Below are 12280 nucleotides of genomic sequence, written 5' to 3'. Positions count from 1 at the left end.
TCCTTTGGCCCTTAGAGGCAACTGAGTTACAATGAACTGGGGGCACAAGGCATGCTCTGCTGATTGGGCTCAGCTGAGACATGAGGTCTCAGTGAGTGGCCAGCGAGAACCCTCAATGCTGTTGGCTCTCTGTCCCTGCCAAGCACACCCCCAGTTATCCCTACCTCACACTACAGTGCAGCCAGCCCAGGTCCCAGGCAGGAAGCCCCAGCCCATAGGGTCGTACGACCTGTCTGGGGCTGCTCTGTGACCTTAATGCCATCACATGGACTAGAATCTGGTCCTAGACCCTCTGCACAGGTGATGACTCCCTCCTAGGCAACAGGGAGGAGGTTCCGCCACCCACTCCATTTCCAGCCCGTGCTCAGTTAGTGGGGCTCAACCCAGCAGGGTCCAGCACTCTCTCCCATCTGCCACCTCCTGGATCTCGCACACCCTTCTTGGACACATGGTTGGTGAAGGATTATAAAGTTCTGCAGACAGCCAGGAATCTCTGGCCAGGGAAGAGAAGGCAGTAGGCTCCCTGCTGGTAAGACTGAAGCCCAGACAGGGTGTGAATGAGGAGCAGCAGTAGGCGAGGGGAAGCATGGAGGGGATGGCCCCAGTCTGGCACGGCCCCATGAACAGGGACCAGCCATGGAAAGTTCTGCCTTGGGGCTGGACAGGCCTTTGAGGTTCGAGGGGACCGAAGGGCAGGAAATGTCAGTCATGGATGCACGCAGAGCTGGAGTGGAGAGATGCTGGTGTGCCAGCAAGGAAGTGAGAACCAAGCCTGACCCCAAGGCTCTCTCTCGCCAGCTGCCTTAATACCTGTCATCTCTCCATCCGTGTTCTGTGCCTCGAGGGTTGGGTCTGAGACTCCTCGGGACCCCTGAAGGGGTAGTTCCAGAACTCCTTGGGGTCCTCCTTGACCACAGGGAGTGTTAAGAGACTGGAGGCTCAAAGGGAGGATGACAGGGGACTCAGGGTGATAGAGACAGGCTCAGTGAATACTGCTCTAAACCAGAACGTTCTGCCAGTGAGCCCTGTGTGGGAAAGGGATGGACTCTCCTGGGAAGTGACGTCTCCCATCAAGGGAGCAGCCCAGCCATCCCCAGCCTAAGACCTCTCAGGAGCAAAGTCCAGCACCGGGAGGGCAGCAGACTGGGAGTTCAGTGAACCAGGAGTCCATCCACGGCCATTCCACCAGAGGGTCTAGGGGATGAGCTCCTAGTCCAGACCCCTGCGGGGACAGCCACTGACTATGTGACTTCAGGGGTTCCTTTTCTCTAGGTCTCAGCATCCAGTCTCATTCCATTCAGAGATCTGCCCAGACCAGCCACTTCCTGACTCACCCAGCCAGCCAGGAGCCCTGGCCTCACACACCCGCCACGGGGCAGTGCAGCTGCCCTGCCTGAGAGAAGTCAGGACCTGAATCCCCCAGACCTCACAGGGAGGAAGTACTTCCAATCCATGGTTCCTGGTATATCCTGGAAGGCGGGGCTGACCCACAGGAGAGGTCAAGAATTCTACCAGGAAGAGAGAACCCTGCAGGGTATATTTAGCTCACTAAAAATAACAGGCAGAGAGGAGGGCTGGGAATTGTCTGATTGGACTTGAGGAGCGCTGAGAAGGCCAGGGGAGGGGCAGGAAGAACAACGGAGGAAAAGGAAGAGGGTCCCGGTGGGCAGGGGAGAGGGCTGTTTCCCTCCCTCCCTCATGCCCTGTGACCCAGATGTCTCAGAGATTCTGAATCTGGAAAAGAGGGCTGGGTGATGAGGGAGGAGGGGAGGTCTGCCAGGGAGACTAGGTGGGCTATAGCCAAGGCTGACCAGGAAGCTGGGGACAGGAGGTGGCCAGACAGGTAGCCCCAGACCAAGGGGCAGGCCAAGCTGCTGCAAGTCAAGGCTGACTTGAGCCCCGCAGATGGGGTCAGGGCTCCCTCTGCCCTTCCCATCTCCCCTAGTCCAGTGCCTCTGCAGACACTGCAAACTCTGGTCAGGGAGGGCCAGGCCTGCTTCCTGGGAGCTGAAGTCAGACACGTGTCTGGGGTCAGAATGGCAAGGCCCAAAGAGGAAGAAGCCACCTGGCAATGCCTTGGACCATAATCTGGCAGAGGCTGATAGGCACTTACCCCTGTGGGCTGCTTCTTAGTGTCCAGCAGGGGGGCATTGAAGCTGGCGGACAGACTAGGGGTGGCGAGGACCTCTCGGAGTGGGACCTTGGCTTCCCCCAGGAACCTGAGAGGAGAGAGAAGTCAAATGTAGAAAACTGGCCTAAGGCACCCTGGCTCCTCTGCCAGACCCCTCACTGCCACCACTCAGACGAGGCTGGTCTACCTAGACCACACAGTCACCTGACACCCCACGAGGGCTCCCCTGCATCCCCATACCTAGTCACCACCATGCACCATTCCTGGAAGGTCTGGCAGCTGGGGAAATACTTGGGCATGGGAAGAGATAAGAGATACCTTTCCTTTCCCAAGGTCCACCTTGGCCCCTTCCCACCCCTCCCCAGAGGCCCAGCCACGCCTCCACAGAGATGAAGGGTTGTCTTCCCATGAGCCCTTGACAGTCCACCAGGTCAGTATCTCATCAGCCCCACACTGCCCCTGAGCCCCAGCAGCTCATACAACCCACGTCTACACAGGCCGTCTGTATTGGAATCCCAGGGCGCAGCCAGCAGTGATTGTACAAGAAAAGCAAAGAAACCTTTCTGTCTTCAGGGACAGGAAGAAAAGGATATTGGGGCAGGGGAAACAGGCCCCACTCCTGAGAGGCCTTGAGCGGTCCATACCACACACACCAGAGGCTGCATTTCTGACTGACAGGAGGGGTGGGGCACATGGACGGGTTATTAGGAAAGAGTAGGTCGGCAGTGCGATGGTTGGCACACACTCCCTTCAAAGAGTGCAGAGGAAGCTATGAAGTGGACTCACCATGTAGTCTGCCCCTCTGTAGGGGCAGCAGGAAACCAGGGGCAGAGAGTGGCCTGTGACCATCAGAACCTGTTGCCTGGTGTCTGTGTGTGACTTCTGCTTGCCTCCTGGGAACTGGACTTACCCTGCATATTACTGTCGGGGCACAAGGCCATGTTAGGCTGGTGAACAGCCACAGGTGTACTTCTTAATTGCTTTTTCCTGATGGATGAACAGCACACCTGTCATCTGGGACCATTCCTTTTCTGGTCTCTGCAAATACTGATTGGAATACAGATTTTTGTGACCCTATGAAATAAAACTGCAATCTTGACCTAATAGAGGTTTTTTTGTTATTTTTTTGTTTGTTTGTTTGTTTTGGGGTTTTTTTGGTTTTTTTTGAAATGGAGTCTTGCTCTGTCGCCCAGGCTACAGTGCAGTGGTGTGATCTCTGCTCAATGCAACCTCTGCCTCCCTGGTTCAAGCAATTCTCCTGCCTCAGCCTCCTGAGTAGCTGGGATTACAGGCACATGACACCATGCCTGGCTCATTTTTGTATTTTTTTAGTAGAGACAGGATTTCACCATGTTTGCCAGGCTGGTCTCGAACTCCTGCTTGTGATCCACCCACCTGGGCCTCCCAAAGTGCTGGGATTACAGGCATGAGCCACGGCTCCCAGCCACTAGGTGATTTTTAAAACTCATTAGTCACACTGAGATACCACTTCACATTCATTAGGATGGCTATTATAAACATACACACACACACACATTCCTGGAGAGAAAAATCACAGGTGTTGGCCAGGATATGGAGAAACTGGAATGCTTGTGCACGGCAGGTAGGGATGTAAAATGGTGCAGCCACTGTGGGAAACAGTATAGCAGTTACTCAAAAAATTAAACATAGAATAAGCACGTGATCTAGCAATTCCACTTCTGGATATATACCTCCAAAAAAATTGAAATCAGAGACCTAGATATTTGCACACCTGTGTTCACAGCAGTATTATTCACAATAGCCAAGAGGTGTAAGCAAACCAAGTCTCTATCAACAGAGGAGTAAACAAGATGTGGTTCATCCATACAATGGAATATTATTCAGTCTCAAAAAAGATTTCAACACATGCTACAATATCATGAACCTTGGAGACATTCTGCAGAGTGAATTCAGCCAGTCACAAAACGACAACTAGTGTATGAGTTCACTTATATGAGGTAACTAGAGTAGTCAAATTCAGAGAAAGTAGAATGGTGGCTGCTACAAGCTTGGGGGAGGAGGAAGTGAGGATTTATTATTGAACAGGTACAGAGTTTCAGTTTTAGAAGATGAGAACATTCTGGAGGTGGACGGTGGGAATGACTGCATGACATCGTGAATGCACATAACGCCACTGAACTGTGTGCTCACAAATGGATAAAATGGTAGTGTTTATGTCTATTTATCAAAATAAAAATTAAAATAAAAAACTAGCTATTTATTTAAGCTTCTCAACAATGAAATCCCTCTTTTTCCATCCTTCTTGAAAGCAGCAGACTCTGTCGCCTTGCCCGTGCCCTTCTAGCAAGGCAGTAAATGTAATATACACTCAAGGTCCATTTTCTAACCCTTCCTGAAAGAAGGAGATAGAGGGGGAGAGATATTCACTAATATTCAATCCAGGGTTCGAAGTCCCCTCACAATGCTAGCAGCCATATTTTCTAGAATGTAAACTGAGTTGTGTTCCATTCCTTCATAGCATGGAGCAGGGTTTTTACCATCACTTAATAAGCTGGGATCCTGGAGTGTCTCCATCCTAGGGGCTAGTGCCAGAAGGCACCCATCAGTATGTTGACTGAATTGTCCTCAGGACCCAGGCAATGTCACAAAGACCAGACAGTAGGTATAGAGGACACATGAGTCCATGCGACATCAGAGATCAGAGTCACCCTGTCCATCACGAGAAAACTGGAGTGGCAGAGGGGAGTGACTTGCTCAAGTAGGAGAATGGCTGAGTCAGCCCCAGGACCCGGGTATCTAGGTTCCCTGTCAGTCCCCCAGAGCACTGAGGCTTCTCTCCTTGGGGACTGGGAGGCAGGGCCCAAGGAGGCCTCATGGACCAGAGAGCTGTACATGGCAGCTGGAGATCCAGCTTAGGAGCCCTCAGGACTGAGCAGAGCAGAGTAGCAGCCAGGTCATAGGGTGCCGAGAAAAGCCAGACCTCCTCTGCCTCCCTTGCGGTTGTCCAGCCCTCCCAGCCTAGGGAGAATTCCCGGAAGTGGGTCAGGGAACAATGGCAGGAAATGCAGAAGGAAGCAGCACCCCCACCCCTGCCAGCCTGGGGTGCGTCTTGGATGCCCAAGACACAGCAACCAGAGTTGACTGCTTGTTATTTCCTCTCTTAAATGTCTTTTGGGGCTATGAAATACACCCCCGCAAACCCTGCTACAGGCCTGGGAGTAAGTCCCTCCAAGAAGGGTGGCTTCACCAGCCCCCACTCCTGTAGGAGGAAGGGCTGGAAACAGCAGGGCAGGCTGTTTCTCCCACAGTGTAAGGAGCAGGCTGTGGTAGTCAAGCTCACAAGAGTCAGGGAAATTCAGAGCCTCCCAGGAAGCATTGCTCAGGGAGGAAAGGAGGGGGTGCAGAAGAGGGACCCCCTGGGAGGCTAGAGGGGTCTACGGCTTGGTCACAGAAAACCCAGAAGGCCACTCATCATTCATCCATTCATTTTACAGAGGATGGAGAAGATGTGGCTTTATCCAGGGGCCTCCAGGTCTGGGGCCCTTGAGGAGACCCACCCCATCTGGAGTCAGACTGAGGCACAGGCTCCAGGGCCAGGTGCCCTCCACTCATCAGGGATGCTGCACACTCAGTGGCACCAACCAGGGGCCTGGCAAGTGGCAGACAGGACTCCAGAGGGTCGGATGAGGCAAGGAGGGGGCCAGGGGTCCCACACAGGGCCAGCTCTGAGTGTGTGCAGAGCTTACACAGGTGGAAATGACATCCGTGGGCCCTGGTCAAAACCCTGCAGCCCACATGGAGGAAAATACCACAGGTGCTCCCAGCCTCCACACACCTCTTGGCTAGCTGTGCTCTGGAGCTACTGGAATGTGGGGGCTGGAGAAGTGTGGGGACTGAAAGAGCCACAGCTATCCCAAAGAAAGATAAGGCAGGAACTGGCATGGGCAAGGGAGGGAGAGGCCAAGGCAGCCTGTGGTCTGACAGGGCACACGCTTCTCCTCCATGGAAAAAGAACTAGTTCCCAAACTCACCATCCAGGGATGCTGCTACTGCCCTATGACAGAAGGGAAGGAGGCATGGGAGGCCCCCAAACCTTAGCCTTAGGCAGCATGTGGGAGTGTGGGAATCATGGCAGCCAAATCAATTTATTTTAATGAAGCATGAAGAAATCAAAACAATTTTATTTTAAAACACTGGTCTTATTACATCATTGTAAGAACAAAACAAAACACAGGAGGCAATTCAAATGTCCATCATAGACAACAGGTAAATAAAGTACAGTACATTCATACAATGGAACACTAGACAGCTATCAAAATAATGGGGAATTATTCACTTACGTGGAAAATCTTCAAGATACAGTGTTAAGTGATAAAATAAGGTGCAAAAGAGCATGTATAATATGCTACTTGCTGCATAAAAAAGAGGAAAGTTAGAATCTATATGGGCAATTAAGCAATAATATAAGATCTCTGGAATGATCTATAAGAAACTAAGAAGAGGGGTCACTTATTGGGGAATAGGAAGAACTGGGCAGATCAGGGACAAAGAGGCCAGGGAGAATTTTCACTGCATTTTTAAATATAGTTTCTGTTTTTATAACTTCGTAAAGTTGTTACCAACGTAAACAATTAAATTTAAAAACAAAACATAAAAACTTCTTAAAAGTCTTAGAATTTATTCATCCAACAAATACTTATTTAGTATGTGCAGCAAAACACAGTCTCTGACCTCATGGAACTTGCATTCTAGTAATAGCAACCCTCCTATTAATGAAACCGGCTTTGCAAAAATTATAAAAATGAGAGAATTATGACAGTGAAAGAGATCTGACCCAACCGACTTCATCTTGCCTTTCATCTCCAAAATGCCCTATTAATTCCTCGGCATAGGCCAGCTAACCATAGAAAAATTTAGTTTATAGTTTAACTGTGAAACAAAGATAACAGTCCTTTCCAGAAACAAACCTCGTCCTTGCCTGGAGACCAGAGTGCCTTTGTAAAACTCAAATCAGCCAGAAGCTTAGGTATTATGGCTCAGGAGTCATGCAGCCAGTTGCTCCTATGGGTAACATCACTATTGTAGAACCTAAGATTGGTGTTTGAGGTATTTTTCAGACCCTGCATTCCTGCTGGCACTACCTAGACTGGTAAACTGGCTCATCTGGTCATGTGGCTCCCAACCAGGAATTGACTCATGGCAAGAGGATAGCCTTAACTTCCTGTGATTCCATCCCCAACCCAACAAATCAGCACTCCCATTCCCTAGCCCCCTGCCCACCTGTGGCAGGCCAGATCTCACTAACAGCTGAACAGGTAGGCCTTCATAACAACTGTTTCAGCAACTGTTTCAGCACCAACTGAGTGGTGAAGTTAAAGATTCAAAGCTGCAGGGCGCGGTGGCTCAAGCCTGTAATCCCAGCACTTTGGGAGGCCGAGACGGGCGGATCACGAGTCAGGAGATCAAGACCATCCTGGCTAACACGGTGAAACCCCGTCTCTACTAAAAATACAAAAAACTAGCTGGGCGAGGTGGCGGGGGCCTGTGGTTCCAGCTACTCGGGAGGCTGAGGCAGGAGAATGGCGTAAACCTGGGAGGCGGAGCTTGCAGTGAGCTGAGATCCGGCCACTGCACTCCAGCCTGGGCTACAGAGCTAGACTCCGTCTCAAAAAAAAAAAAAAAGAAGAAAAAAGATTCAAAGCTGAGGCCAGGTGCGGGGGCTCACACCTGTAATCCCAGCACTTTGGGAGGCTGAGGTGGGCAGACCATGAGGTCAGGAGATTGAGACCATCTTGGCTAACGTGGTGAAACCCCATCTCTACTAAAAATACAAAAAATAAGCCAGGTGTGGCGGCGGGCGCCTGTAGTCCCAGCTACTCGGGAGGCTGAGGCAGGAGAATGGCGTGAACCCGGGAGGCAGAGCTTGCAGTGAGCCGAGATTGCGCCACTGCACTCCAGCCTGGGAGACAGAGCGAGACTCTGCCTCAAAAAAAATTTAAAAAATTTTTTAAATTTAAAAAATTTAAAGCTGATAGAGCCATTGCCATCATACAAAGGCTGGAATGTAACAAAATCCCACCAAGAGTTTTGCCCAGGCCTTTCCCGGGCCTTGATGCATGACAAGATAACAAAGGAATTCTTAACAGGACCCATTTAGGATTAAACAAGTTTTTACTGGGGGTCTGAAGAAATTCCCCAGGTCTTGACAAGTTTTATTGGGGGTCTAAAGGAGTTCCTCAAACCTCCATGGTTTAGCAGGAGACAAGAAAAGGGTAATCACCCCTGGCCCCTGGACCCATCTAGATTAAGTACATTTACTGAGGCTCTGGAGGAAGGTCTTCAAAACTCAGACCTTAGTTATAGATTCAAAGAAGTTAGTCTCTTATGTCTTTAGATGAATGCACACTTACACGTAGACATATAGCTTAGAAGGTATATAAGCTCTGGAAAGCTTTGTAATTTTGAGTTGGTCTGCTGATATTTTCCAGGCCTTCTGCCTATACCTGGTTACAGAAATAAACTCTCTTCTTTCCCAGTTCATCTGTATCTCATTATTGGGCCATGAAAATAAGTAGCCAGACCCTCGGTTTGGTCTGGGAACACACCGGTATTAGTCCGTTCTCACACTGCTAATAAAGATATTCCTGAGACTGGGTAATTTAGAAAGGAAAAAGGTTTAATTGACTCACAGTTCAGCAGGGTTGGGGACGCCTCAGGAAACTTACAATCATGGGGGAAGGGGAAGCAAACACATCCTTCTTTACATGGCAGCAGCAAGAAGTGCAGAGTGAAGTAGGGGAAACACTTTATAAAACCTCAGATCATGAGAACCGGGTGGAGATCACTGTCCTCATGATTCAATTGCCTACCCCTGGGTCCCTCCCACAACACATGGGGATTATGAGAACTACAGTTCAAGATGAGATTTGGGTGGGCACACAGCCAAACCATATCAGCACCAAACAATCTTTTAAAAATTCTAGCCTCTGAATTTTCGAGGAGGCTGATTTGAGTAAGAATAACACTCCAGTCTCCCATTTAGCCAGCTCTGCGTGTATTAAACTCTTTCTCTGTTGCAATTCCCCTGTCTTGATAAATCAGCTCTATCTTGGCAGCCAGCATGATGAATCCGTAGGGTGGTTACATTAACTAGGTACATATTAGATACAACCTCCTTTAAACGGACACTAGTCCTGTGGGGTAGGTACTGTTATTAGTTCAGTCTACCTCATAGACAAGGAAACTGGGACTTGGGAAGGTGTTTGACTTGCCTGATTTCATACAAATAACAAGGATGACAGAGCCTGACTCCAAAGGCTTTGCTTTGAACCCTACAGTGAGCCTCCTGTGCCACCTTAGAGGCCCAAGAGTGCATCATGAAAGAAACAGAAAGGTCGTTGGTTTGCTTAATCCATGGGAAGGGGAGCCCAGTCTATAAATTTGATCTGGCCCATATTTTTTTAATCTTATGCCAAGCGCTATTTTTTGTATTTCTGATGCTTTGACATCTGGAGCCTTGTTGACCTTGGAGGGACTGTCTTCCCACAATTCCCAGAGCTGATAAAGGACTCCTCACTTGCCAGCAGGCCTTTCATATGCAAACCAGTCACTCTGAGCCCATACCTCACACCTCCTCCATGGCCTGTCACACTCAGGGCCCACCACATTCCCCTCTCCTAAGCAACCTAGGGCTAGGTTCCAGCAACTCAGGACAGTCCCTACTGTTTATGTCTATACATAGACAGCTTTATGTCTACGTGTAAGTGTGCCCAGAGCCCACAGAAATTATTCAAACTGGCCAGTCCCCAGTTCTGTTTACCCTGCCTCGCCCATTCCTTCCCTCGGAAACCACAATAAAGGCTCTTGTCCCCATGTCCCCCTCACTCCTTCTGCCTACCGACTGACTCCTGCACTGATTCTGGCCCTGACCCCAGAGCTTCCCTGTGTGGCGCTGCATGGCGTGGCCTCCCCTCTCCTCTTGGAAATGGTAACACACAATCTTTTCAATGACAGCCATCTCCTGATCTGTTGGCCTCACTGTACCTGAATAACAATAAAACCTATATTTAAAAACACACACCTGCTTGTTCTTTGCTGGGGAGGTCAGGAATTAATGAAAATAAAAAATTTTTTTTTGAGACGGTTTCACTCTGTTGCCCAGGTTGGAGTGCAGTGGCTTGAACAAGGCCACTTCTTTTTTTTTTTTTTTTTTTTTTTTGCAACAGAGTCTAGCTCTGTTGCCCAAGCTAGAGTGCAATGGCATGATCACAGCTCACTGCAGCCTTGACCTCCAGGCTGAGGAGATCCTCCTGCCCCAACTTCCTGAGAGGCTGGGACCACAGGTGTGCACCACCTGTGGACCACAGGTGTGCACAACTGGCTAATTGTTTTGTGTGTGTGTGTGTGTGTTTTATAGTAAGGTTTCACTCTGCTGCCCAGACTGGTCTCAAACTCCTGGGCTCAAGTGGTCCACCCACCTTGGGGACCCACCATGGTGGCATAAGCCACCATGCCCAGCCTTGAGTGGCCATTTTAAAAAGCTTTTAAAAGCTTATTAATTGTATTTTTCAGATGGGTTAAAGTCTCATATGAAGAGGAGGTTGGGAGGTCTACACTATGCAGGGATGGCATTTGGAGTTTTCAGGAGGTGGCGTTGAAGGCAGGGCCCTAAAAGAGGGAGGAGAGGTGGAAGAGAAGGGTGCACTGTGGGTGCAGCTCTGCATCATGGTAGCTGGCAGAGACCCCGGAGAAAACAAGTGGGTCAGAGAGAGGCAGCCCTGTGGTGGGACGGCTGAGGACCCAGAAGAGAGCCACCATTCCAATGAAAGTGGTCTCCATGCCTCCGCACCCACAGTGCACCCTTCTCTTCCACCTCTCCTCCCTCTTTTAGGGCCCTGCCTCCACACCTGCAGAGGGTAGCAGAGTCCCCCAGTGACTCCGGGACTTCCCCTATGCCAGTGGCGGTTTAAGCTGAAGAACGTGGGTGTGCAGGAACCAGGGCTGGGGCAGCCCGGAGGACCATGGCCCTGGTGAGGAGAGCCATGTTAGCAGCAGGAAGATGGGAGGAGTGGGTACAACTCAAACTGAAAAAGAAGTGGACAGGAGACAAGCTACCTTCCCCCAAATGCCCCAAAGGAAAGTGATCCAGAAAGGCTGGCAGGGCACATAGCTCCTGTTCTATTTGGTTCATGGAACTGCCCCGGTGGTTGACCCTAGGATGGCACACTCTCCAACCCAGTGTTTTCAAACTGTGCCTTTCAACCTACAGCAACACTTTGAAAATGTTCTTTCTCTCAACTATCTTCCAAAAGTATTACTCATTCAGTGAGTAACAGTAAGAGCCCTCAAGTCATCCTACCGTGCCAGAAACCTAGCCCTGCAATCTGACCAGCTGCATGGCTGGGCACACATGACATGACCTTCCTGAGACTGTTTCCTCATCTGTAAAAGTCATTCATTCATTCAACAAATATATAGTGAGCACCAGTCATGGGTCAGGTACTGTTGTAGGTACTGGAGATACTGACGAGAATAAAATGGACAACCCGCCCTGCACTGTTGGAGCTTGGAGGAAATCATGCATTCTTCAGAGGGTTCTGGTAAAATTTCAGTTAATGCATCTAAGGCCCCCCACATGTGCCTGGAACATAGATAGGACTTGGTGGGCATCAGTTCCCTTCTTCCCCTCCCCACTCACCATGTTCCTGTGCTTCTCTGCACATTCCCATCCCACCCAGTGACTGTCAGGACCACATTAGATCATGACTAGAAGTGCTGTCATGTGCAAGAGGGTTAGATTTCTTTTTGATCATTCCTGAGGATAGAGAAATAAGACCCTCAAAATGTCAGGGAGAAAAACTATAGCCAATAGAAGGAAGGACTTTCTAATGAATAATCCAGCTCTGGAATGGGTGTCTGCCTCACTCCAACACTGTCTATCAAGGATGGAAGAGATGAGACACCCAACCTAATGGCCCAGAAGGCTCTCAACTCTGAGAGAATGGCCCTGAGCCAAGGGGTGAGGCTCAAGGCACGAGTCACCAAGGCACAGTGCTAGGCACATGTAAGGATCAATGTGTGGTGGCCCTGAGGTTACACCAGCACCACTGTGACCACGACGAGAGCCTCACACAGCCCAGCCTGGTACATGTGGAAGGAGTACTGGAG

At 49.9% G+C, this 12280-nt stretch overlaps 1 protein-coding gene across 20 annotated transcripts in view; it reads right to left on the bottom strand.

Moving 5' to 3' along the window:
* Positions 1–12280, bottom strand: part of DYSF (dysferlin) — a 237169-nt gene that overhangs the window by 183617 nt on the left and 41272 nt on the right. For all 20 annotated transcript variants that reach the window (XR_004054403.1, XR_004054402.1, XM_010361938.2 and 17 more), the window contains exon 4: positions 2114–2219. Coding sequence is in view for 18 of the 20 variants with exons in the window: in XM_010361938.2 (XP_010360240.2) it covers positions 2114–2219 (106 nt within the window). In the remaining 2 variants the exon portion in view is untranslated. The remainder of the gene's footprint in view (positions 1–2113; positions 2220–12280) is intronic.

The sequence above is a fragment of the Rhinopithecus roxellana genome, chromosome 17 (assembly GCF_007565055.1).
Source record: "Rhinopithecus roxellana isolate Shanxi Qingling chromosome 17, ASM756505v1, whole genome shotgun sequence".
NCBI lineage: Eukaryota > Metazoa > Chordata > Mammalia > Primates > Cercopithecidae > Rhinopithecus > Rhinopithecus roxellana.
Note: the sequence above shows the minus strand (reverse complement) of the source record. Positions and strands in the feature narration are given on the sequence as shown.